General features: G+C 43.0%; 2 protein-coding genes across 5 annotated transcripts in view; both read right to left on the minus strand.

Moving 5' to 3' along the window:
• UNC13D (unc-13 homolog D) overlaps positions 1-10603 on the minus strand; it is a 58036-nt gene extending 47433 nt beyond the window's left edge. For 2 of the 4 annotated variants that reach the window (XM_083487484.1, XM_083487481.1), the window contains exon 1: positions 3763-3950. The gene's annotated coding sequence lies outside the window, so the exon portion shown is untranslated. Of the gene's footprint in view, positions 1-3762; positions 3951-7726; positions 7944-10493 lie in introns of those variants that run through there. The other 2 variants (XM_083487485.1, XM_083487482.1) reach the window with 2 other exon arrangements.
• A 1838-nt stretch (positions 10604-12441) lies between these two features.
• WBP2 (WW domain binding protein 2) lies at positions 12442-26470 on the minus strand. Its single transcript, XM_083489574.1, has 8 exons — positions 26291-26470; positions 22659-22767; positions 21895-22030; positions 19188-19280; positions 17859-17993; positions 17243-17362; positions 15893-15969; positions 12442-14975 (listed from the first exon to the last, which is right to left on the minus strand). The coding sequence occupies exons 1-8, from the start codon at positions 26347-26349 to the stop codon at positions 14922-14924; spliced, it is 783 nt and encodes a 260-aa protein (XP_083345700.1). The 5' UTR covers positions 26350-26470; the 3' UTR covers positions 12442-14921.
• Positions 26471-27626: the final 1156 nt, after the last annotated feature.

The raw sequence follows: 27626 nt of genomic DNA on the forward strand, positions 1-27626 counted from the left end.
AAGCCTCGAACACACAAGCTGAAGGTTTTTTTAGGAATGTACGATTTCCCAGACTAGATCAATCAACTGGTTTAACTTGTTTTGTCTGACCAGCAACACTTTCTTCAATTGCAGCTACAATGCTGGACAGCTTGCTGTTTGTCCATGATGATCAATTGCTAGGGCAAATAATGCCTGCCTTGTCCTCCTTCCCTGGAAGCTATCGGTATAAATCCCAGCAGCATTCACAGGGAGGATGTTGAGTCTTAGGTCCCATCTGCACATCAACACATTTAAAGCAGTATCATACCACTTTAAGCAGACATGGCTTCCCTCAAAGAATCCTGGCAGCTGCGGTTTCTGAGGCCCCAGTTCCCCTCACAGAGTTACAATCTCCAGAATTCCTTGGGACTGACTGTTCAGCCACTCTGAGAATTGTAGCTCCATGAGGGGAATAGGGGTCTCCTCACAACTTTCTGCACCCTTAACAAACTACAGCTCCCAGGATCCTTTGAGGGGAACCATGACTGTTTAAAGTGGCCCGGTACTGTTTAAAATGTATAATGCAGAGGCAGCCCTTAAATCAGATTTTGCACTGAAGGGCAAATATAAAATCGACATTCCCTGGACTGTACAATTTGAAAATGACTCGCGTTTTCTATTCCACACAATCCCCACATGTACACAACTCAGCATCTGAAGCTGACTACACCATTCAGATAGGAAAACACCTTCTCCTCACACTGGGTCTGTGCCTTTAACAGCTACCGGGCCAGAGAAGGCCACAGCTGTAGCTTATCCATGATTGCATCAATATAATTCCTGCCTTAAAAAGCTGCTTGATCATATATATGTGCCTAAGTTCACTGAAATCAATGTACTCACTTTTCACATAAGATTCCAAATTGGCAGCTAGTTAGGTGAACCCCGCCCAATGAACCTAAGTTAGGCGTGTCCATTAACTTCAGTAGGTCTGGTCTGAGTAGCAGTAGCATTAAATACCACGCATTATGCCTGGGTATCGGTGCCCCAGTACTGGTGACTGATTCTGCATACCAGCTGCTTAAGTTAATAGTGAGCTCTCAGACCTGTGTTCCTCTTATTTCTTCCAGAGACAAAGGAAAAGAAGAGACAGTGGGCTAAATAAGGCTACTGGAGAGCCGTGGAAACACCTGCTTAGATTACTATGTTTTTAATAGATTTTAAAAAAAAATATTTTGTTTTTGTTTTATTATTTTTGTTAACCACTCAAAGGGGTCCCCCCCCCCCCAGTCAAGCCATGTATACCGGTAATTTTTATGAAATAAACAAAATATGATATGGGGTAGACCAAAGCTCATTCTGGGGTTCAGGAACATAGAATCCTTATCTTTTAAATTTTTCTGACTTGAGCTGTGTTGGGCAGGTTCATGCAAGGAAGGAATGAGGAACCAGCGCCGTGTTGCCTTCTAGCTGTTGAGAGTATTATTTCAAAGGGTCAAGGCGGGAAAGGAAGAGGCAGCTTCAAATAGGGAAGTTTACTTTGCTTCGCAGCCCAACAAGGAAGGCGGAACATTTTTTTGCCTCAGTTAAAACAGAGTATGCAGGAAATTGAGCTCCCATTCCAAATTCCAGATCAAGTATCCGAGAGCAGAGGGAGTGTCTTTATGGCCAACGGAACATAACAATCACTGTCCAACCATTATTAGAGGTCAGCAGCTCTAACAGAAAGCTGCAGAGTTCCTGTGCCTGTTCTATCATTGCATCATGACAACCTTGCCTTTTGTTTCAACAAGCATGTCGTTCTCATCAAGGATGCAGAACATAACTGGAAAGCAGGTTTGCTGAAGATTCAGAATGAAAGCAAAAGAGATCTGGATGAACTTCTGGTCCTTAACACACTCATTCTAACCCTATCACCGTGTGTCTCATGTTCCATCTCTCTCTTTCACTTTTACTTCCTCATTCCCTTAAACACATACACACACACACAAGAAATTCCAGGGAACTAACAAAATAACGTAACCAACAAATGGGGTCATTTTATATTATCGCTATTCCATATAGTTCAGTCAAGCTGCACAATTTTAAGGGGTACAGACAAGTCGTTTTAAAGGGTAACGGAAGGTGCTTCAGCACATTCCATCCACCTTGCAAGAACGTGACTTGAAATGCAGCAAGTCTTTTCATCAATTTGTTACCACACTTAGGGTGGATCTAGTCATGGGGGAATGCTATAAATAAGTCAGAAATTAGATCAGGCATAGGCAAACTCGGCCCTCCAGATGTTTTGGGACAACTCCTCGCATCATCCCTAGCTAACCGGACCAGTGGTCAGGGATGATGGGAGTTGTGGTCCCAAAACATTTGGAGGGCTGAGTTTGCCTATGCTGGAATTAGATTGTTACAGCAAAAGAAAAAAAATCTCTATAGAAAATTGTGTTTTAAAACTTCCTGCTCTCTGGCGCCATCTGGTGTTGCATGTTTATAGGAAATACAAATCACTGTTTCTTTAATAGCATAGCTGAGTCTCTAGAATGCCTGTCTTTACCCTCAGCTATTTTGATTGTCGAATATCATGGTGAGTCATAAAATAAATAAATGAAGCCTAGATATTGCATGAGAATTAAATTATGAACTTTTGTTCGTATAATATTATTATTAAGATCAGAGGGTGGTTTTCAATATAAAAACACAAAAATACATCTCATAACAACAAACAAAAACAATAACAATAACCCCACAGTTTAAAAGGCCGAAGGCCTGAGACAATATATAGATTAAGGCTACAATCCCATGCATACTTAACCTGGAAGGAAACTCCACTGAACACACTGAGACTTAACTCTTAATAAACATGCATTGGATTGTCCTGTTAGTATTCACTTAATTCTGATCTGATATGTAGAACATCCTGCCTCAAAAGCGTTAGTGTCTATAGTTTTAGCAGTGTTTTCCTTAAGGCAAGCAAAAGCATGTTATAAACATACATAAGTGTAGTTACTGATAAACTGGAGAGATGTTTGCTGTATCAGGAATACATTTTTCATGAGCACCTCTTCCCCCACCTCCAATCATCTCCTATATATCCTGTGTTCAGAGGCCTCAAGCTATACCTCCAGTGGTATTTGGATGGAGGTTTATCCATTGAGTTAAAAGTAGCCAGATCAATATTCTAAAACACTGGAAGACATACCACAGGGGTGCATGAAAAAGGGCTGTTCCACAATATTCTATGGAGCTGTAGCAGCATCCCATAATTTATTTCAAGGAGACATGGCACACCTGCAAATTCTAACTCAGCTCTACACAAATAGCACATGATGATCACTGAATGAATAATTATCTCTTTTACACCTTTGGACCACTGGACTTCACTCCTAAGTACACTTACTAGGGAATAAACCTCATCCACAGTGAGACTTGCTTCCAAGTAAACGTTCATAGGGTCACTCTCTAAGCCACACGCCCACATTCATCATAACCAGAATGATTAACAGTGGTAAAAGATGGGTGTGTGGGAAGGGGTCCGTCTGGAAGCATTTCCATGATAAAATCAGTAGAATTCTTTCATAGTGACACAAGGTGCATATAGTAATCAAGTTCAGATTAGCTGATGCATTTCATGAGTGTGTGGTCTTATCTGTGTGGCACAGAAATGGATCTATTATCACAAACAATGCAAGACAAAGTCTCTTTCAATATTGAAATCCTCAGAAACTTCCAACCTACTATAAGACGTTCTAAGAGGCACCTACAAAAGCAGCTTCTCCCGTCAGACATATATTTAACATCAACGCTTACCTAGTCTGTTTTCATTTTTGCTCTTTACACAGCAGTGCTCCACCCGGCTACTGCCTGTCTGATATGCCAAACTGAACTTTGCCGCCAGCTGTTCTATTCCTTGAAGGATTCTGTTCCCTCAATAGTAATAGCACCCTGCAGATCATACAATCCTATTCCGCCTCAGGGCGGAAACGTAAATCAGTTTCTTATTGCATTATCCATTGATTATAGTCAAGCAGACAGTAACCCCATCATTGTTGACAGGAAGTATGCACTTAGGACCTTTAACAACAGGCAGCTGGTAAGGCCAGAGAAAGGTCTTGCTCTGGTCTAATTGGCTGCACCGGCCCCAAAAAATGAATTAATACAAATCGCTCTATTTGTTTTTGGTCTTCCATGGAGTCCTAATAAGCAGAATAGTAAAAAAAGCCTGTGCTGTGAGCTCAGCGTGACTGTTGCTCAAACCATTCGAGTCTGGCTGGCTTCCGGCATATATTCAATCTCTTTGGGGGAGACAGAGAATTTTGCAAGTCACCCTTCCAAGTTAAAAACAAGACCCTGTGAAAGGAGAAACCTTTTGGCTGCAGTCTCAAGATCAAAACCAAGCTGGTGTTTGTTTACTTAGCACCAAGAATATACAGGAGTGGTCCTTGATTTCACTGTGTGAATACCCTTTAGATTTTTACACACACAGAGAGGAACATACTTATTTCCCATCAGGTGGCTCATTTGTACTGAAGTCACATCAGGTCTGTGTTCTACTTCTGAAAGATGATGCCTCTTCTTGTGGAGTACAGAAAGTGATAGCATGAACTGCCAACAAAGACAACTGTGTTCTACCTGGTAAATAATATCAGAATCTGAATAGCAAGTAAAACCCAGATTGTTTCTGGGCATTGTAGTTTGATATGGGTTGCTGGGAACTGTAACTGTGAGAGGTAAATCACAGTGCCCAGGATTACCGTATTTACCCAAATCTAATGCTCACCTTTTTTGGCCAAATTACATTGCGAAAATTAAGGTGTGCATTACATTCGATGGCACATTTACATTTGCCAGCAAATACTTTTTTTTGGTTTCAAGGTTCTGAACGCTGAGGTGTGCATTAGGTTCAATGGTGCATAAGACTCGAGTAAATACTGTATTTCAGGCATGCCCAACAGGTAGATCGTGATAGATCACTGGACCTCTGCGGTAGATCACTGGTAGATCATTGGTTCCCCCCAAAGAAGCTGAACAACTGTGGCTCCCCTAAAAAAAGCTCAACATTTTACCTCCTCCCTGAAAAAACTCAACAACTTTGACCTGAACCCCCAAAAAGGGGGTACATCACTGCCAGTTTTTAACTCTGTGAGTAGATCGCAGTCTCTTGGGAGTTGGCCACCCCTGCTGTATTTGAAGGAAATAATGATCTCCTGGTTGACGCGGATGCCACTGAATGTGCATGCATACTCCGTGCACTTCCCTCTCTCTGACGCCGCCCAGGGCACTGGCAACCCATGCTATGTCACTGTTTGCATGTACAATCTTGGACATCTCCAGTTAAAAAGGATCTAGTATCTGGTGATAGGAAGGACTCTTCAAAACCATGCAGAGCTACTGCCTGTCACAAGTAGAGTAACCAATAGTGAGCTAGATGGATAAACAGCTTGATCTTTAGACATTTAACACAGATGATAACGTTCCTCTCCATGCCATGAAAAGCCTCGCCTGTTGATTTCTGCACATCTAGTGTATATTGGCACAAGAGCAGATCAGACAAATAACATAAGAAAAGCCTGCTGGATCAGTCTGGCATCCCGTTCTCAAGTGGCCACTCAGATACCTGCTGGAAACCCCACCTGCAGTTTCCAGCAACAGGTACTCAGAAGTATTACTGCCACTGACCATGAAGGAAGAGAATAGTCATAATGCCTAGTAGCTTTATCCCCCAGGAATTTGTCAAATCCTCTTTTAAAGTCAGTCAAGTAATGGTAGCCACCAATGCTTCCTGTGGAGCAGCCTTTATCAACTTGTAGGTCCCCAGATGTTGTTGAACTACAACTCCCATCACCCCTAGCTCAGGGATGATGGGAGTTGTAGTCCAACAACATCTGGGGACCCACAGGTTGAGAACCACTGCGGGTGGAGCGAGTTCCACAGTTTAACTATGCACAGGCTAGTTTTCTGCACAACTGGCAAACATATATGAGGGCTGTGGTTTTTATTCATGATTTGAAGAGCTAATGATGTGACCTTTAGACTACTTCTCAAACAGCAGCCTGACACACACATTTTCAAAAAGGTTTCTTTGTCTTTGCGGCTAGCTGACAGAAAAGTATTTGAGAGTTTCATTTCTACCTGTAAGGAAGCTGTTAGAGGCACACAGCCTCTGTCAGGAAATATAAAGATGACAACTGTAATGACAGTGGCCCTTGAGTATAACCCGGTTTTGTAGAAAAACACTAGCCAAGAAGAAATGTCATACTGAAGAGAAAAAAATAATACAGTCTGTAAATACATGGTCTCTGGGTGTAACAATCAGACATTCCTAACTCAACACTTCAATATGAAGAATCAATAGTCACACCAGAAACTGAACAATTTACTAGGCCATGTCTAACAAATAGTAGCAGAGAGAAGGCTAGTTTGTACAAAAGTGGGTGTATTATATCTTTTCAAGGTTTGGATTGGTGAAATCCACTAGACAGATCATTTAGTTGAGCAAATAATCGTACTCGGGGTATTCCATAACCACCAGCTCCACCTAAAATTAGAATAGAATCACTGAATTGTCAAGTTGGAAGAGACCCCAAAGGTCATCTAGTCCAACCCCCTGCAATGCAGGAATCTCAGCTAAAGCATCCATGGCAGAGGGCCATCCAACCTCTGCTTAGAAACCTCCAAGGAAGGAGAGTCCACCACCTCCCGAGGGAGACGGTGTAAATGTTGAACAGCTCTTACTGTCAGAAAGTTCTTCCGTGATGTTTAGTTGGAATCCCCTTTCTTGTAACTTGAATGCATTGTTTTAGCATAGGTCCTACCCTCCAGAGCAGAAAAAAACAAGCTTGTTCCATCTTCCATGTGACAGCCCTTGAGATATCTGAAGATGGCTATCATATCTCGTCTGATTCTCCTCTTTTCCAGGCTAAACGTACCCAACTCCCTCAACCATAAGGCTTAATAGTCAGACCCTTTAACATCATGGTCACCATCCTCTGCAACTTTGGGCCAGGTACCTGGGACAAAGATTTGACCAGTAAGAACTCAGTAACAGTCCATTAAGGTACAGTGGTACCTCAGGTTACATATGCTTCAGGTTACAGACTCTGCTAACCCAGAAATAGTGCTTCAGGTTAAGAACTTTGCTTCAGGTTGAGAACAGAAATTGTGCTCCGGTGGCGCGGCAGCCGCAGGAGGCCCCATTAGCTAAAGTGGTGCTTCAGGTTAAGAACAGTTTCAGGTTAAGTACAGACCTCCGGAATGAATTAAGTACTTAACCCGAGGTACCACTGTACTCATCCGCAAAACAAATTCTGTAATGAGCCTGTTTTGCAGCATTCTAGCCTGAATTGCGCAGCTAATTTTTGTCAACTAGATCTCTATAAAATGGCATGTTGAAAGCTAAATTGCTAGCAAAATAAGATAGCAAATAGCAAAACTTGAGAGTTCCATGAAAGGCCAGTAGGTTGTAATTAAATTATCATAACGTTATTAGTAAAATGGGAGGGGGGCAGCAGATTTTTCTCCCTCAGGCAGTTATTTGGGGTGCCATTGCTAGTGAAACTCTTACAGCACTATCTGAAATACAACCCTCAAGCTGAAGCTTGCCCCACCCTGCTCTGCCTTGAATTCTTTCCTGCAAGTAGCATTTTTCTGCGAAACATCTCTCAGACTTATCAACGCATTCCTTTTTTGGGAGAGAGCTTACCGGCAAATGCTAAACCAGATAAAGACCAGGTGGGTGGGCTTGCAACAGTGCTATGGGGAGGCCATAACTCACCTCTTCTTCTTCTTCTTCTCACACAGATTCTTCTGCCAGGTGTGCCTTTGCTTCTCATGCAGGAAACTGCTTTAACAGCTGACGCGCTGGACTGACTCACTGCATTGTAAACCCATGGGCAAGACAGCACTGGGCAGGAACGCAGGCAGCACTACAGCGCTGATAAATCCCGAGGTTGTGGATGGAGTGGACACAGCAACATGCAACAGCAACAGCAGCAGCTGGCACCCACTAGACCAGGTGGGGCTGCTAGGAGGTCATGGGGGGCGTGCCCAGTGAGTGGTCACAGGTGTGTGTGACCAAGTTGTTCTGGTTTTCTCCCCATCCTCTTTCATTGCAAAGCTACTGTGGATGCTTATGCATTGCAATTTTACAAACAGCACCTAACCAAACTGAAAAGTGTATTACTTTGGTTCTAAAGAGTTCCCTGCTGTCACAATTTTGAGTGTGCATTCATGCCATCGAAGCTGTATACAGTGGTACCTCGGGTTACAGACGCTTCAGGTTACAGACTCCACTAACCCAGAGATAGTACCTCGGGTTAAGAAATTTGCTTCAGGATGAGAACAGAAATTGCATGGAGGCAGTAGGAGGCCCCATTATCTTAAGTGGTACCTCAGATTAAGAACAGTTTCAGGTTAGGAATGGACCTCCAGAACGAATTACGTTCTTAACCCGAGGTATCACTGTATTAATCAGGAGTAAACCCCACTGAATTCCATAGGGATTGCTCCCTGATAAGTAGGAACAGGATTGCAGCCTGAATTGGTTAGCCTTAAAGGTGCCACACAAAGAACCCCATAATTTTTCTCTGACCTATGAGAAACCATTATTCCCCTGCCATGGTTGTAGCCAGGATTTATGTTGGGGATGGGCAGGAATTTTGTTGGGGGGGGGTGGCAGAACGAGCTACTTGTGATGCAGTTGGTCAGTTAATTATTTTTATTTACTTACTTGGTGGGGGGTAGCTACCCCCCTGCACACACACCCCGGCTATGCCTACATCCCCTGCTTATCTACTTCTGTACAGTATCTTTTTTCCAGAATGTGGAATAAGGTGGAGGGAATTTAAGTGGATTAGGAGCTGGCAGACCAGGGTTAAAATTGGCCATGAAACTCAGTGTGTGACCTTGGCCCAGTTGCTGTCTCTCACAGGGTTGCTATGAGGATAACATGGGGAAAGAGGAGACCCATGAATGTCACCATCAACCTCTTGGAGGAAAGGTGGAGTGGATTTAAATGTAATACTGATAAACGAAAATAAACGTCTCCCTCTGGTTTGTCTGCCCCTTATTTTGAAATGGTGAAGAGGGGGCTTGTTTGGAAACACAGAATCATAGAATTTTAGGGTTTGAAGGGACCCAAGGGTCATCTAGTCCAAGCCCCTGCAATGCAGGAATCTCAGCTAGAGCATCCATGACAGGTGGCCATCCAACCTCTGCTTAGAAACCTCCAAGGAAGGAGAGTCTACCACAGACTTATGTGAGTCTGTTCCACTGTTGAACAGCTCTTAGTATAAAAGGGAAAAAAGAATCCGGGACACACATTAAGGATATTCAGGCCTACAAACACTGGACTTTACATGTAAATCTGTGGCAAGTCCAGTGTGTGGCTGTCTGCTAAGACAAGCTAGTCTCTGTGGGGTGTATGGGCAGGATGCAATTGATAATTCTGCACTACATAAAGATGCTGCACACTGAGTTTTCGTCTGAACCATCCTCTGCACCGCCATACTTTTCTGAATTGCATTTTAAGTTTGCCAGTTTCAGCAAAAACAACAAAAACAGTACTAACACCTTAAAGACTAACAAATTCATTATGGCATAAGCTATTGGAGGCTAAAACCCACTTTGTCGTCTGCATCATTCTCAGTAATGTCTGAAATCTTATAGAATAATATTTACTAGTCTCTGAAGTGCTTCTTGATTATTGTTTCATTTCATGGCTGGTTGGCTAGCCCATTAAATGAAAGAATACAAGATTAATGTTCTCAGCACCACACAATAAGCCAGTGACAGAAAGGAGGATTTTTATGTTAAGTCTCCACATCCTCTGGTGCACTTATTTTTAAAGGTATGAAAATAGGGAGGCTTTTGCCAATTGACTTTACTGAGAAGGAAAATGTGCAGGCAATATTCTACCCAATCAGTGTATGATGCAGACTAAGGGCTCGGGCTTTGACTATTAGCACTACCAACTCCTCCTAACAAACCTTAGCACAGGATACAGAATTTGGCCTAAAGGATATAAGCCTCAAAATAAATAGTGTGAGCATGCACAGAGTGCACCTGCCTCACTACTACGGAACTTCTGTCTGTATTTAATAAGGCGATTCCACAAGCAACCTTTATACACATAATATATTGCATAATCACCACAGTAGAATTTCATAGAATCATAGAATCATAGAGTTGGAAGAGACCACAAGGGCCATCGAGTCCAACCCCCTGCCAAGCAGGAAACACCATCAGAGCACTCCTGACATATGGTTGTCAAGCCTCTGCTTAAAGACCTGAATATTCCTGCTGAATATCCTATCCCTATCTAGTCCAGCACCCTGTTCTCACAGAAGACCACCACACAGCCTGTTTGAATGCAAAACTCTATACTTCTCTCAAATCTAGAGACACACCCAGAAACCCTATTGTCCCAACAACATGCAGTGTTGAAGGTTGCAACACACATAGAAACCACCCACCATTTCTCCTCCCATTCACATAAATGAATGCAAATTATTTGAGAATGGATATTAATGAAATATACTTACACACACTGTTCCCCTTAACAATTATTCTTCATTTAAAAAGCTGCTCAAGCTAGCAAGCATACCCTTCCGGTGAACTATGAAGAATGTGCTTTGCTTTCTTTCAAGAAAACAGCTCTGAGCATGCTCAGACTGCTCTTAAAGGCAGTCCTAATAGGTCAATACTGTTATGAATGCTGGTTAAGCTGCATAACAGATGAAGTGGAAGGCTTCATTTGAGGCCTGCCTTGAAGGCCTGTCTGATCACTTGTACAGTTTTCCTGCATGGGAAGGCCTTCTTTGCTACAGCTGGGTTTTGTGATTAGGCTGTGTGCTGCACAGACCTGACAGAAATGTTTGCAGAACTTATGTGAGAAGTAAAAAGTGTATGTAGACAGGAAATTGTGGCTTTCAGATTTTGGAGGGCTTTTTAATTGCTTGGCATTCTCCTGGGAGGATTATGCCTTAGCGGACCAGCCTCCACTGGCAACATGTGCATGGTGTGTGTGTAAATAACAGTTCCAGAATTGTGCAAATTATCAAATTATCTTTGATAATTTTTCATTATCACCGAGACGACTATGTCATCTTCCAGTCACATATTATTGAACAATAGACCCCCAGAAACAGACATTGCCACCAATGCCATCATTGCATTAACTCTTTATATCCCTCTCTAATCATGGAGGCCTTTGGGCCAGTCACAGTTAGTAGCCTTACCCACCAGGCACTGTGTGTTTAGTGTTGCAAGCCCAATTTTACAGAATTCTTTTCTAGCTGAAATCAGACAGGACCCTGCCCTACTGAATTTCTAGCTCCTGCTGAACATTTCTTTATTGCATCAGGCATTTTAAGTGAAGTTTGATTTTATACTTCCGATTTTTACTTTTTGTATTGTACCCCTGTAATTTGCTTAGAGACAATTGTGGTTAATGACATATAAACTGTTTCAACAAATGAATGCAATATCAAGCGGATATCCATCTCTTCAGGTGTGGCACTGCTTACTCCATCTACCTGAGGGCGAAGGTGATTGAGAGCAGACTTCATGGATTCCTTGAACTTGCTTCAGGGAGAAACACTCTGAAGTCACCAGCACTAATATGGTAGGTTGCAAGTCGCCTTCATTTCTGGATACTGGAGTCCCACAAGGTGCCTCTTACCAGGAGGAGCAAAAGGTGTGCTGGAGATTCTACTCTAGATTTTTTTCATGCAAGAGCTCTATGGGCCAAATTGTGCATTTTTTCATGAGCGATTAACAGGAACTCTTGCCTTCCTCTGATGGGAACTTGAAGGTCATTTCATAACCGCCACCACAGAGCTGCCACGTGGAACTGTTACCGACAACTCCCATGGGGTGGCTGTTGTATAATTTGAAGCAGTCAGGAGTGTTTCCCCTCTGTAGCATGTAGTAAAACCTGCCCATGCCCCACCATCCTTTTTTTCGTGAATTTCCCTACCCATACCAGCCAGCGACACAGAGCACTGGTGGGGGAAAGCACATAGTACAATGACACTGGACACATTACGTGTGTCTATTTGGGGGACTTGCCACTGAAAACAGCAGCACCATATTTCTTGTAAGGTGTAGTCTCTCCACCTCTTGTATGAACGGCAGGTTACAAATGTAAGAAAACATTTCACAGAAAAGTTTGGAGAGTGAGGAAGGTGGCAACTTCAGGGTCCATTTTGATCCACCACTCCCTCTTCTGCCTTTCCTCTCTACCTCACCTCATCTGTTCCTTTGAACCTCTGTTGTGGCTTGCATCAATCTTCTGGTGGAGGAGTGAAGTAAGCACACATAAGGGCACAAGAACCATCTGATTCAGAACAGGAGTGTTCAGGGAGAAGAGCACTCTGTGTGCTGAGAGACTTTGACAGGGGAATGAACTTGGGAGTGCTCGGTATCTCTATGGTAGAAGGTTTGTTGACAGTCCAAGTTAAAAGACACCCAGTGAAATAGTTAAGCAAATCCAGAAAAAATGATACACTTTATTGTGTTCCACTTGAGTTGTGAATACATTTATGCAAATTCTTTTTTAGCTGGCTTCTGCAAGAATATCTAAAACCATGCAATTTATTTAAACAAGGTCTGATGGAATTAACTAACTCTGTTTCAGTTGTGACAGAAATCAGTGGAAGACACAGAAAGAGAATCACCCTGCACAAGCAACCCAGGCTTTATTTGTAAAGTGACTCTTCCATCTGAAAGCCTGTGAAGGCGATTTCACCACAGCAAAACAGCTGCCCACCCAAATATGCAGTCACAATGAGCCACAGAGAGTTGTTGTAAGTTATCTTTACTTCACAGTCTTGAGCAAATCAAAAGTCAGCCTTGCATTCAGAAGACCCACTTCACATCCATAAGGTATCGATAGAACTTCCCCAAAATACAATTCTTTAAATAATCATTTCTTTACATCACTGCAGTTTAAATACCAATTCTAGAAAAAAGTCAGTGCATTAGATGGGAAGGGGGCGTGCACACGCATTAACATCACTTGTCAGCTAGAAAGCATTTGAAAATTCAAACTAAGGACTCCAGAAATGGGCTTTGCCTATCTGGGGCATCACACACCTACTATCTCAGCAAGCTTCATTAGTACAGGGCGTTTTTTGAGCTCCTGCAAGAAACACCTTTCCCACTGTTCAAAAAAGCACACAAACTAAATTTGATTCCTGCAGAAACTCAAGATTCTCATCCACTTGGCTGTCACTCAATTTTGCAGCATAGTGCGGTAACTGCAATAAATGCAAATAGGGACGTTTTAAAGACTAAACAAGTTTGCACTTCCACCCCCTGGCATAAATCACAAGGTCAGGAATGTTATTCAAAACGAAACAGACAGCTAAGTCAGGGGAGCACAAATCAAGCACTGCAGAGGCATGCAGTTAAGCCATCCTACTTTGCCATAATTTTGGCCACAGATACTACCTGTGTTTTTCCTTGGGACATCTCTGCAGCAACGACAACAGGAAGCAGTTGGCATCCCTTGCTAAGTGGAACAGTGTCGCAATGTGCACAAAGCTGGAGTTAACTAGGGTGGTCTCAAACACTGCCGGATACCCAGGATCAAAGCAATTGTGAACAGATGCCCCAGGTTTTCGGCATGGGCTCAGTTAGTTAGCATTTAAGAGAGCCATGATTTGAAGCACTTCCTCTGTGTCACAGATTACAGGGAAAGAGGGAAGATTTTTGTACAAATCAGATTCTGATTTTATTCTGGTGTAAGTCACAAGTGATGCTAATGAAACAGATTTCTGGTAACACATGCATGCTGGGTCATACAGCTCTGTCAGTATATATCAAATTCCAAATATTCCAGTAAATGGGTTTCTGAGATCTTTGGGAGTCTGCTATGCTCCGTGCATCAAAGGGCTACTGCTATTCAAAACCAATTGCTAATATTCTGCCTCAGAAAGGAAACAGAAGATGCAGAAAACTCCAAGAAGCTTTTCTTATTTCCCCATCTGTCAGTTTAGACATCATCTAAGTTATCCCCAGTCCAGAAGGTGATCTTTCTCTACCTCTTTGAGTTGAATTAATGGCTTTTGAGCATAAGCAACCAAAGGGGAAATGCTTTGCCTCAGATTATAACATGTTCAGAATGCTAGGGATAAGAAACAAGTAAATAAAATCAAACAAAACTAATTAAATAAATAGATCAAAATACGAGCCATCTTCTTCCCTAGAAATGCTTTCAGCTGCTAAGATGGTATTAGTGTTTAGGTAACTGATCAAACCGCATGGTCAAATAAATTACCAAGTTTACCATAGAGGTATGATGTTTTACTGCCAGAACTCTGCAGCCAATGTTTTGTTGTTGTTGTATGAAAGAAAAGGACCAAGATGCATAAGTGACTCAACAGGAATGCTCAAAATTAAAACATTCCACCATACATGCATCTTGCGGAAGAAATGGCAGAAGAGTCCAGTGTCCAAATAGAACCAGATGATCTTGTCAAGAGATCAGTGCACTTCCTTGGTCGCAACATAGCGGGGGTTCATGCAACTAAGGATTGTCTGGTAGATCACAAAGTTGATTTTCTTCTGAAGCATCACCACGAAAGAGCTGGTCAACACAGTCAGAGTGTCAACACCTATCTAATTCAATAGCTGTTGGTTAAGTTTTCGGTTTAAGTGGTCTTTGTTCAGGAAGGAACATTCTCCAGGACAGTTGAAAGATGGGATGGGAGAGGAAGAACAAAACTCTTTCTCCATTATATCATCAACATGGAGAAAGAACCATACAGAAGAAAACAATATATTTTTAGTTCTATATGTGACAATCCAGGAAAATGTTAGATCTCTTTTCTAATGCCGCACGTATCTACCACTGCTGTTTGTGGGAGTTACGTGTACGAGAGGGAGGTTAAATGGTCCTTACCATTGTCATATCCCTAATCAACATTTGGCCAAATGGCAAAAATGAAGCAGTGTATGGTGGCTGTTTACTGGGTTTTCTTGTCCTCTGGAGGAAAGTAAGGAGGAGGAGGAGGCTGGTCCTAAAATGAGAGACAGGGAGAGAGATTGTGTGAATTAACTTCAGTTCATTACCTCATAAACAATGCCAACCGTGAAGGAGCAATCCAATTTACTACTTCAGAACACTCAAATATGTAAATCAAGGTTGGTGAACCTGTGGTCTGAGGGCTGTATGTGGCCAAATTTTATTAGGATGCAGGAGGTAGAGCTGAAACAGACTGCACAAAAGGAGGAAGAGCAGGGAGCCCCCTGTAAGCAATCAGGTCAGACCTCTGACAACAGCAATCCATCTCTCCCCTGGTACTTGCTTTTGGCTGTAGCTCCATTCACCACTGGCACGTGCCCCCCCCCCAGAAGTTTCCCAGCCCTGAGGTAAATAAATATTGTTAAGCTTGCAAACTCCAAAACAACCTCTGCTCTACAATAAACTCACTAAGGAGCACTATGAAGACTGCAAAGTTCTTCTTGCATCAAGAGTACTATTCAAGTGATTAACGAGTTATGAGAATATATGAAACGTCTTCTTGAATTTACACGGACATTTCTTGTATTGAACTAAAGAACCATTGCCAACCTAGCACCTTCCAGGTGATGCTGGACTACTGTATCAGCCCCAGTCAGGATTAATAGTTATTGGTCAAGGGTGATGCGAGTTGCCGCCCAAAACTGCTGGAGGGAACCACATCAGAGAAGGCTGCCCTACAGTGGGAAACAAGTCCCGCTCTTTTTTTGCCACCAGGATCTATTTCACAAAATCCTCAATGCATCCCTTGTCCTCTCCTACTCTTTGACTGCTGCACCCACATTAATTTGTCTTATTTACCAACAGTATAATATGGCTGGAAGAGATGCCGAGAGCAAGATGGAATATTATGCGCCCAACCTTCCCTTCCTTTCTAAGACTGCAATGACATGCAGGGCAAGGTGCAAAGCATACCATTGGCATGTAGACGTTGTGTGGGTTGCCTGGGTTGTAATAAGCACTTGCAGCAGCTTCTGCAGCCTTGGCTTCAGCTGGAAGGAAAACATCATGGGTTAGGTAGGATCAGCATTTGCGATTGCAGCATCTCAGGTGAGGCTCCCTGCCTACTGACGTAAGTCAGGCACCTTCACTTCCTCTTTTCAGTGCCTGATAAATACATTTTTTGTTTAGATAAGCCTATTGAATGCTGGTGCTTGCTTAATCTGTTTTTAGTTTGCCATTCATTGATTTTTATTTGTTGATGTTTTAAATATTTGTTTTTAACTGCTCTAACTTGTCATCTTATTGTTTGGTTCTTTTTGTAAACTGCTTTTTTTTGTAAATTACCGATCACCAAGCATCAAACTCAGACCCACTGTAGGAATCTGCTGCAAGATCTGTGATTGTATAACAGCAGTTCTGTCCTAAGAGCCAAACGAGAAATCTGCGACAGATTCCAGTTTGGAAAGTTGAATCATTGCCAAACAGCTGCAAAGTGGCAGAAGGAGGGTGCAATTTGAAGTAGAGGAGTGGCAGGCCAGAAGTGCAGTGCTAAATTCTTCCCCCAACAACCTTGTTTCCCAGCCTGGATTCTGAAGCATTTGTCAGGAGATGGAAGTGTTGGTGGAGGAGGAGGGAGAAAGGGGAATTACAGGGATGAACACAGTGGGAGAGAAAAGGTTTAAGTAACTACTCCCACCTGTCACTGTAAACTAAGCGCTCTCTGCCATTTTGCAACTCCTCAGTGGTGACACAGATCTGCATCTTTTTCAGCCCTCAAAAATTCCTACAAAACCTTCTCTGTGTGTGTGTAGTTCTTGTTTAATCTGTATTACACAGTGACACCAAATAAGCAAAGCTTGTGCTGTTATTATATCCATGTTATTCTATGTCGTTGCTATGGTAAACAAAGTTCAACCCTTGCCTGGCTCGTCTGATGGAGCAGCTGCTGTGTTTTTTCCTGATGACCCAAAATGTAGAAGAAAACCTCTATTTTCCCTTATTGCATTAATTGCATTTGCAAAGTTGGCAGCGAGGAAACAATCATTTCTTTGTAAACAGATTGTGCTAGCTCTGGAGTTAGAACATGATGTTTAACATGAAACCTCAACTGTACCATTTTTAGAAAGATGCCCTTTAAAGTTTTGCTCTCCAAAACACAAGCCCCCCCCCCCCTTTAGGAGGTTTGCAAGGAGAAGCTAAATAAACATTATTCAGGCTGCTTTAAAGTCTAGTGAATCCTGCTGAATCCAGGCTTGAAGGCCCTTTACAGATATGTCACTGTTCAGAGGATATGTGATGCAGCCATCCTGGCACCTCTCTTACCTGCTGGAGTCGAAGGAAGGTCTGGACCACTGACAGGCGGTTCCATGGGCCCTGGATAGGGAGGGGGAGGAAGCTGCATGTATCCCATGGCTTCATCCATTGGGGGACCAGGATACAATTCTGCTCCAAGGAAGAATAAAGTGTTTGCAGAGAGAGTTTTGTAATGCATCACTAAACCATATACCGTCTGGCTGATATAACATATTTTAAAACAATGTCTATAGTATTAAAAACAGGGAATCTGAGAGGAAGAGCGTGTCAGATTCAACCCTGTCATCAGCAAACCATTTTTCTGTATTGTGCCTGGCAAGTTATGGCAGATAAAATGCCAAGTTCAAAGTTACTTCACAGCATGATGACCACCTTATGCCATGATAACTACCTCATGGCATCTGAAGACACTATTCAGTATGGAAAGTACTAGGAAAAGGCTGAGTTGTCTGTGGGAACTCTGTAGTTATTAAAAGTAAGTGCTTTCAAGCAAAACAAAAGTGGCCCACATTTAACAAGGGAGTAGCCAGAAATCAAGACAAAGCACATGAGCTCTATTCTTTTCTCTCATTTTCAATTTTAAAAAAATAATAATTTAACTAGAGGTTCCACTTTCAGTACTCACCTGGAGGTGGTGGAGGATATGGATAACCCGAAGGAGTAGGGTATATCCCATTGGCAGCAAGTGGTGGGAAGGTATAGCCCCCATTCGGCATGTATGAGTAACCATAGGCTCCATTGGGGACCTCACCCCTTGAGGCTGCAAAACAAAGGAAAGGAAATTATGATCAGCCAAAAACACTATAGGGCACCAACTTCAACAAATTTGAAACTCGCTACTATAATAAGAAATCTGCAGTGGGTGAGAGGAATAAATTATACGGCTTGCCATATCTTACAACACCACCATGAAATCTTAATGAGTTCGGAGCACGCGCTGTACAGAAATCTTAGTTGGCATGAGGAGTCTGGTGCAGTAGGAAAAGAGGAAATATTCAGCAATGCAAATTGTCTGACCTGATGCCTAGTGTTCATGCACCTCTCAGGTGGGGATGGAGGGAAAGATGACAAGAAGAAATGCTTCACTGAGCAAATAAGCCAAGGAAGGAGACATGGAAGGAGACCCAGCTCCCAAACTATCAGCCATTTGGAAGAATTGGGAAACAGCAGGAGCGGCTGACTGAAAAAGATGTTGAGGAAAAAGGCAGCAATGCATATTAGGGAGTTGGAAGGACTTTGGAATGTCCTTTGATAATCAGCGGGTATAAGGAACAACAGGTCATTAATGGCAATGAGCTAGGGTGGAGGAGAGAAATCCTGTTTGAAGGGCTAGGTCAGGTGTGAAAGCATCTATTGTGCCTGCCTAGTGCCACACATAATGGAGTGTCTTTGAGATACTGAATACCAAGAGTGGTTTTGTTTTTTGCAAATAGGGTCAATGAAAAGCTGAAACTTTGTTGTTGTTTAGTCGTTTAGTTGTGTGCACCGACCCCTCTCGCTCTCCAGGCTTCAGGAGGCTTGCGGATAGCAGCCTGCATCCCGAAGCCTGGGGCGCACTGAGTAGCGCACCCCGGGCTTCGGGCAGATTTCCGAAAGCCCTGGGAGCCCGGCGGGAGTTCCCGCCGTGCTTCCTAGGCTTGTGGATAGCAGCCTGTTCTGGGGGCTGGGGTCGGGGAAAGCTCGGGCTTCCCCTGCCCCAGCCCCGCGCCTGGGGGGGAAATAAACAATTTTTTCTTTATTCCCCCCCCCCAAACTAGGTGCTCCCTATGGGCCGGTGTGCCCTATAGGGCGAAAAATACGGTAAATCACTCAGATATATTTTAATTTCTCTCTCTCTTCTCTCTCTCTGCCTTTCTGTCCAACACACACACACACCCACACACCTTCTTTTCAGCAAAATATATTCAGACTATATTTAGCGGAACTGGCTTCTTTTACCAAAAACAGTGAGTACCTTGAGATGCTACTTGCAACATACGCTGTCCAAATTCAATGGCACCTCCTGCAGAGAACGTCATTTTGAAAGTTGTGGATCCTTCCCAACCTCCTAGGGAAAAGGTAAAATAAACTGTAAGGATGGAATAGGAGTACAGTCATACCTCATGTTACTTTTGCTTCAGGTTGCATCCCGCAGCGACCCAGAAGTACCGGTACAGGTTACTTCTGGGTTTCGCCACTCGCAAATGTGCAGACACGCAAAATGACATCATGCGCATGCGCAGAAGCGGCAAATCATGACCCGTGCGTGCGCAGACACACAGACACGGGTTGCATTCTTTTCAGGTTGCGAACAGGCTTCCGGAACGGATCACACTCGCAACCAGAGGTACCACTTTATATGTTATCAGGCTGTTCTATAAAGCAAGTATTATTCAGTATCCAAACATAAAGATTTGTTTCTCTTTGATTTGCCTTGAGACAAAGTAATGCACTTTTCTGATGTAAAGAGTTGATATTCTTTTGTATATGTCTTTTGTATATGAAAGAATGGCTTGTAATATTTGTTTTTATCAAGCTGGAAATTTGCTGGTAATAAAAATGGTTTAAAAGCAAAAACCACCCATCTCTGATTTATGTAATTTATCATAAAAGTAGAGATGCAATTTTCTGGATGCAAAACGTAACTTGGCTTTTATCTCATCTTAGGTCCTTAAGAAGGTTGCGAGCTGAGTGGAGTCAAAAGACTGAAAGGTACATGAATTTGAAACACATCCCTTAGAATGTGGTTAAAGGACAACAAAGGACAACAAAATTCTGTCTGCCAACCTTAAATATCAACAAGATTAGATTTATTCTGAGTCAGCAAGGGCAAATTCAATTTGCTAAAAAGACTCTACAAATCTCCTCACTAGCTAGCTACAGATCAGTCTGGAATTATAATCATTTGACAAGAAATTAAATGGGAAGTATATCATAAGGCTCACAAAAGATCTCTTTGTTTAAAGAAATAAAATTAATGATAATAGAACTTCCCATTTTAGAAACAAACAGATTATATCATCCAGGCCACTGCTGACAATACACTACATGTGACTAAGTGTCTATTAAACTTGAGACACAAGTATGTGTGGAGGCAATATATTCATGAAAAGGAACTGTTCTGGGGAAGTGTCTTTAGAATTGCCGCCTTTTAATACATTGTAAGAATGACAGAAGTCAGAGTGGGATGGAAGATTGCTAATCTAACTTTTGGCAAAAGCCTCTCTCATGCTGTACAGAAGCAAATGCTGCTCAATTGCTTTTTAGTGAATTAAGTTTGAGGTTTGAAATGAAGAAATAGAGTTACATAGGCAAAAGAGATAAGGCTACAGCCAAGATAAAGTTATAGCTCAATTGTCTTTCTTAAATCCTCTGGGACCTGGACTGCTGATCATTGTGAGCCATTTAAGGATGCTAAATAGATAAAATAATTTGTCTGATTTAGTTTTATTATCTGCAAAGTGGAGCATGAGCTCATTTTTTCCTGTGACATCCTGCTTTATTAGAAGTACAAAGGTAGAGAAGGAATGGGACAAAAAAATTCCTTACAGTTTTGTTACCAAAAAAGAGTTTTGACACATTGAATTTTGAACTTTTTCGACGATACCTAGTTGAGCTCAACTGCTTGTGAGTAAAGTTAGAAACCATTTCTGCAAAGGTAATCCCAACTCTCCCTAAAGACCTAACTGGACAGATTAAAACAATCAATATTGCAGTTCTGGCATGTACTTCTAGAAATGCAATATTTGGTTTTTCATAGAACTAATACTTTTGGCAAGGACTAGGAAAAAGAATGACGAGAACAGGACAGGAAGAAATGTGGGGGTTCAGTGAATTCTTTACAGGAAGTTCTGAAGGCCAAGGGGAGGGGGTGCTCCCATACAATTATCCACTCTCTTAATACTGCAACTTGGGGTCATCTAATCCCCACGATGGGGTGAGCTCCCATTGCTCGGTCCCTGCTCCTGCCAACCTAGCAGTTCGAAAGCACGTCAAAGTGCAAGTAGATAAATACTCCTGCTTGGCAGGGGGTTGGACTCGATGGCCCTTGTGGTCCATTCCAACTCTATGATTCTATTCTATGAAATAGGTACCACTCCGGCGTTTCCGTAAGCTGCTCTGGTTCTCCAGAAGCTGCTTAGTCATACTGGCCACATGACCCGGAAGCTGTACACTGGCTCCCTCGGCCAGTAAAGCAAGATGAGCGCCGCAACCCCAGAGTCAGTCACGACTGAACCTAATGGTCAGGGGTCCCTTTACCTTTACCTTTAACATAAGGTTCAGGATGCAAGCATATTAAGTATCTTTTGACACAGAGCATGACTACTCTTAAGGATTTTACTAGCAGAAGATACTGTAGTGGCTACCCAAGCACACAAAGTTTTAAAAACAGATTTAGAAAAATTCATAGCTAAAAATATAAACCACCATGTTTAAACTGGTGCAGAATCATCAGATTCCGGAGCATCTGACTGGCCAGTGGTGGAGATGAATGCTGGAATAAATGCTGTTTGATCAGATCCAGCACTGCAATTCTTACGCTCTTAAGAGAAGTTGATTGCTGGTAATAAAGCTGTCATGTGGTCCATAAGAATCCAAATTCTTTGCTAGTTCTTCACTTTCTAATTCAGGTCAGAAACTGAATGCATCCCCAAACACAATGGCTTTGGTATGATACTCACCTCCTGCCTCTGCTTTCACTTCCCCCTTGATGTAATTTGCTCCAAAAACTGGTTGTTTAATCTCACATTCTTTCATCAAATAAAAGGGCATCATGAAAGACTGCATTGCATCTTTTCCTTTAGACACAAAGATAACCTGCAGGCAAAAAGAATACATCTCCTTTAAAGGGTACATTTAACATCAGAATAAAAAGCCATCTTACTGTTAGAAGCTAAAATCTGAGAAACTAAAGTGGGCTTTCAAAATGCTTTCACAGGTCATGTATTCATTAGAACAATAGCCAAGCCATTCATTCAACTGATACTACGATGCAGCAATGCATTTCAGAAACACACATAAGCTACCATTGTTGCTCACCTCTTTCCAGAAAGTTTCATAGCACCCCCCAGAAGGTTAATGGATTTATTACGTGAACATGCGTAGCCCTGGAAAAATCCACCTCTCACGGTACTTCCAAGTAACAGGAGCCACTCACCCTCCCCACCCTGGGACCATGTGGAAAAGGGCAAATAAGAAATTGAATTTATCACCATCATCATAACCATCATATCTCCTCCTCTCCATCCAACCCTCCTACTTCTTTGCATCAATATGCTTGGCTTCACAAGTAAAGATATTTCAGACAGCTAGCTGGGATCCAAAACGTCAATTCATCATGGAGCTTCAGAGGAAAACAAGCACTGAAGAATCATGTGGTCTGTTTCTATATTCTTCACTCTTCATATTAGAATTTTACATACCAAATACATGTTTGCCAACTTACTCGATATGGGGTCATGAAGACACTGCCTTTCTTGGTCCCTTTGAATGCATCCGGCATGTGTTCCATATCATGGAATGTCATTTCAATGTGATCGTAGGTCATCAAGATGCTATACACACACAAAAAGAGGTGTTTGGTACACGGATTCGCTCTTTAGTAATGATTTCTCTATAGGTTAGATAACGTGGGGTTTGCCAAATTTCAGATCATCACCCAGCCTCATTCACCAAGTGAAACCCATATGCAATATGTCCATGTTACTAAACACATGTACAAACATGCTGATTGTCTGTTGGGTTGAACAAAAAGAAATAGGAGAGTGAACACAAAACCGACACAAAATTTAATTAGCACAAGAGGCATAGCAACAGCAAAGCCGGTATCCTTGACTCATATTCAGCTGTTCAGATTGAACACAGGAGGGCTAAGTGTGCACAGGAGCCCTCGTTGGTTGGTACATGTACTGGCCCCACAGCCAATGTACTCAGCACATCGGATGTACCCCCCTTCCACCCCAAAAATAACCATATGAAGGGGGCATCTAACCATGTTCAGCTGAATGTGGTTAAGAGCTTCCACACAATCAGGAATCCTGTACAATCAGGATTCCTGATCTAACAGAGGCTTCTAACTGCCTTCAGCTGAACTGCATTCAAACCTTTACACTAAAAAGTCGGGGTGTGGGGTGCACCTGGCATGCAGAGAATGTGGGAGGCAGAGTCAGCACACATCCATTATTCTATACATATTTAGCTCTCCAGTGATCAGGCTGAACTCCTGAACAGGGCCATGACACTGCCAGAACTATTCAACTTGCAATGGCAACTTTTGTTCACTCCATATTTTACATGTTCCAACAGGCAATATCTTATCAAGAAGGGCCTACATACAGTGTGGGAATTCCACATGGCTTTTTGTGGTGGTGGTGATTTTATGAGCCATTTCAGTGTACAGTGGTACTAAGGGTTACATATGCTTCAGGTTACATATGCTTCAGGTTACAGACTCCGCTAACCCAGAAGTAGTACCTCAGGTTAAGAACTCTGCTTCAGGATGAGAACAGAAATTGTGCTCCGGCGGCACGGCAGCAGCAGGAGGCCCCATTAGCTAAAGTGGTGCTTCAGGTTAAGAACAGTTTCAGGTTAAGAATAGACCTCCAGAACGAATTAAGTACTTAACCCGAGGTACCACTGTATCCAGTTTATGCAATATGAACACAAAGATCACTTCAAGTCCCACCGGACCCCTACTCATCTACATGACTGTTAGGAAACACTGTGACTATACAGTTTGAAAGAGGGGAGGTACTGTCATTAGCATTGTCTAACATTGTAGGAACCTGTGAAACTGATGATGGTGTATAAACTACTCTGCAATGTTCAGTTAATAAATCATATAATAGGGCTCTATGCAGGTGAATTTTCACCATCTCATTTCTGCTCTTCCAAATATGCTCCTGTTCCATCCCTCCATTGTCTTTGGCCACCACCATCTGCAGCACATCTATATACCCTGCAACAAACTCTGCCAACTGTTTCAGGAAGAAAAACATACACAGCGGAAATTGTTGATATACCCATGTGTGTGTGCTGCCATCTCCAGGGTGCAGTGCTGCTCTTCATCCATATTTGTGCTGTGCCAGGCAGTTGCTGCCCCACAGCATTTTGCTACAAATACAGGGAGCAGCAGGAGGTGGAAGGAAAATAATAGTGAGGAGAGGATAGGGGAAAACACCTCCTTGAAAATGTATCTGCAATACTGTACCAGTACAAAGATGGCATCTGTAAGCCTTCCAGTTGCTAGTTTCACTTGTAGCTGTAATCCCTTTATACTATGCCTTAATAATTTAAACCTCGGGGTTTCTAAAGAATAGATTCACTCCTACAGCAGAAGTGTATGAAGCACCAAATGTGATTGCTCCTTCTGCAGTATTCCCATTACATAAACTGGTACTAGCAAGAGGCAACAGCAACCTTGGAATTTAATTTCCTACTGTGGAAGATTAGAGCTCAGCATTAATTACTTCCACGCCTGGAGAAGATGAGCAAAGGCTGTGAAATCTTATCTATAGACATGACAAAGTTGTGAAATCCAATATGCGGAGTAACCAAGACACTTAATTACAAAAGGGCAGAACAAAAATGTGAGAGTGATAGAGGGTAGCGCCTTCTGCTAGATGCCCATGAACTCACAGGTAATGTCAACTTTCTAAACAACCAAATATTATGAAACTGCATATTCTCGCGTTCCTGCCCTCCAGCATCCTGGATCTACTACCTGGCTGTGGATACCAACTACTCATTGGTCCCATTTGCACTATGCATTTAAAGCACTACATCACTTTAAAAAGTCCTGACTTCCTCCAAAAAATCCTGGGAACTGTAATTTGTTAAGCTGCTGAAAGTTGTTAGGAGACCTTTATTCCTCTCACACAGCTACAATTCTCAGAGTGGTTTAGCAATCAATCCCAATTAGAAAGGAACCTGAATCTTAGAGAGAAACAACTGCAAACCCTCAACTGCGAAACCTCGGAAGGAACATTAATGAACTTGTGAAAATAGAGGGGGGGAAGTGTTGTCTCTCCTTCCTTCAAAATGCTAAAGGCTCAGGACAGCGAGATTAAGTTGTGGCGTGTTCAAAAGAGACAAGAGGAAATATTTCACATAACGCATGGTTAATTGACAGCAAGGATGAGGATGCTACGGCCCTCCCAACGTTGACAAGACTCCCAACTCCCAGCAGTCCCAGTCAAGGACAATGGAAGTTGAAGTCCAACAGAATTTCTAGAGGTTCCCCTAAACCAATTTACAGAAATAGTCACCACAAATCACTGGGAGCAAAAATGCTTTCAAAACACCATCCTAGACTCCTTTGATTTATAGATTTGTGTCAAGGGTGGAAGCTCAGTACTCAGGCACTGTAGCAGACCTCCAACTAGCAGGTATGCTTTGGAGCAGAGACAAAACACATCGGGTTAGCGAGCTTCCCAAGGACCCCTCGCTGCCCTAGTTTATGTATTAGTCCTCCCCCCCCCCACTCGTCCAAAGGGTTGGGGAAACAGTTGCAAACTTCTTTCTTTAATCCAGAGAGCAGCAGTAAAGGTGCCGATGGTCGAATCCCTCAACAGGATTCAGGGTTTTAGTATTTCCAGAGAAAGGAAGAAAAGACGGACGGGCCGAGCGAAATGGGAAGGTAAACATTTGCTGCCCCGCCCCTGGGCGGGGCGACCCCCATCAGACGCAGCGCTATACACGGCATAGATATATATATACACGGTGGTACCTCAGGTTACGTACTTAATTCGTTTCGGAGGTCCGTACTTAACCTGAAACTGTTCTTAACCTGAAGCACCACTTTAGCTAATGGGGCCTCCTGCTGCTGCCGCGCCGCGATTTCTGTTCTCATCCTGAAGCAAAGTTCTTAACCCGAGGTACTATTTCTGGGTTAGCGGAGTCTGTAACCTGAAGCGTATGTAACCTGAAGCGTATGTAACCCGAGGTACACACACACACACACACACACACACACACACACACACACAGATATATATATATATATACACACACACACACAACGTTGTAAGGGAACAGAAGCGGCCAAGTGCCGTCCACACAGCTGCCGCACCCGCTCACCTTTCGCTGTTATTGACAATGACACCGCCCCCCTCGGAATGGTTCCTGTTCAGCGCCATGGCCGCCAAGCAGCTGAGGGACCCCCTGATGCACACGCTCCCGCCGGCCTCCGCAGAACGATGTTGTGAAGAAAGCGCTGCGCAGGCTCTCCTCACGGCTTCCGGCGTAGCCGCGCTCCGGGCAACGCAGAGACCGGACCGGAAGAGGGCGGGAGGAATGGAGCATGATGGGAAATGTAGTTCGGCGCTGGACCGTCTCTAGGGAAGAGAGAAGGGCAACTGCTGCTGCCGCTGCTGCCCATAGCTGTCAACCTTCCCCTTTTTTTGCGGAAAATCCCCTTATTTCAGCGCCGTTTCCCTCTGCTATCCCGGATTGTTAGATATCCCGTAGACTGTCTCCGGGACAGGTGAGGCTGCTGATCCCTTATTTTCAAATCCGAAAGTTGACAGCTATGCTGCTGCCGCCGTTTGAGAATAAGAATAATAAAAAAAAACTTTCTTACGCAAGAGAGAGAGAGAGAGAAGGCACGTACTTTTGTAAACCAAGAAAATCTTTAATAAAAATATTTTTTTTGAAAAAAAAGAATAAAAAAGACTTGATGCTGGTCTCGTGGTTGTGGAAAAAATGGAAATCTTGTTGCAGATATGGTTGTAGTTACAAACTGTGCAGCGCAAATGGCTCGTTTGATGCTAGACTGTTGTAAAACCTGAAACCCTGGGAGAGGGAGACATTTGTGTCCCTCGTGGGACTCATGACTTTCATCAGTTAAAGCTAATAGGAGTGGAGTTCAATGCCATCGAGAGCATTGCTAGTCAAGGTGGTGGTCCACTAACTGGTGCTGGTCCACAAGCCGTTAGCTGCTGGTCTGCAGTGACTCACAGCTCAGGTTGGGTGGGATGCTTCAAGGACCAAATATGGTACTGACCCTGGCACATTTTGTAGGGTGGGGGAATGTCTTTCGCCCGCATCAGATAGTTTGAGTGTAGGAGGTGAGGACAGGTGACCCCACCTAGGCCCGAAGTCCCCCCCCCCGCCAACCAAGCCTCAAAACGGTCCAAAATTCCTTTTGTCTTCTAAAAATCCATAGCTAAAGCTTTCCTCTGCTTATTCTCACAAGATGCTGTTCATAGGCAAAATGTTACTTTTAAAGGCTAATGAATAGACTCTGTCAATGCCAAGAATACTCAGGCCTGAGAACTGAATCTTATCTCATTCTAGTTGCAACATCTTTGGACGTGCTGAACCGCTTTCATTCCCCTTTTCCTGGGAAGGGTGCCAAGAGTCCACAATAGTCCCAATACAGCTTTCTGTTCATGCTCAGAGGAACTCATGGGGC

This window comes from Podarcis liolepis (assembly GCF_965112155.1).
Source record: "Podarcis liolepis genome assembly, chromosome: 2".
Taxonomy (NCBI): Eukaryota; Metazoa; Chordata; class Lepidosauria; order Squamata; family Lacertidae; genus Podarcis; species Podarcis liolepis.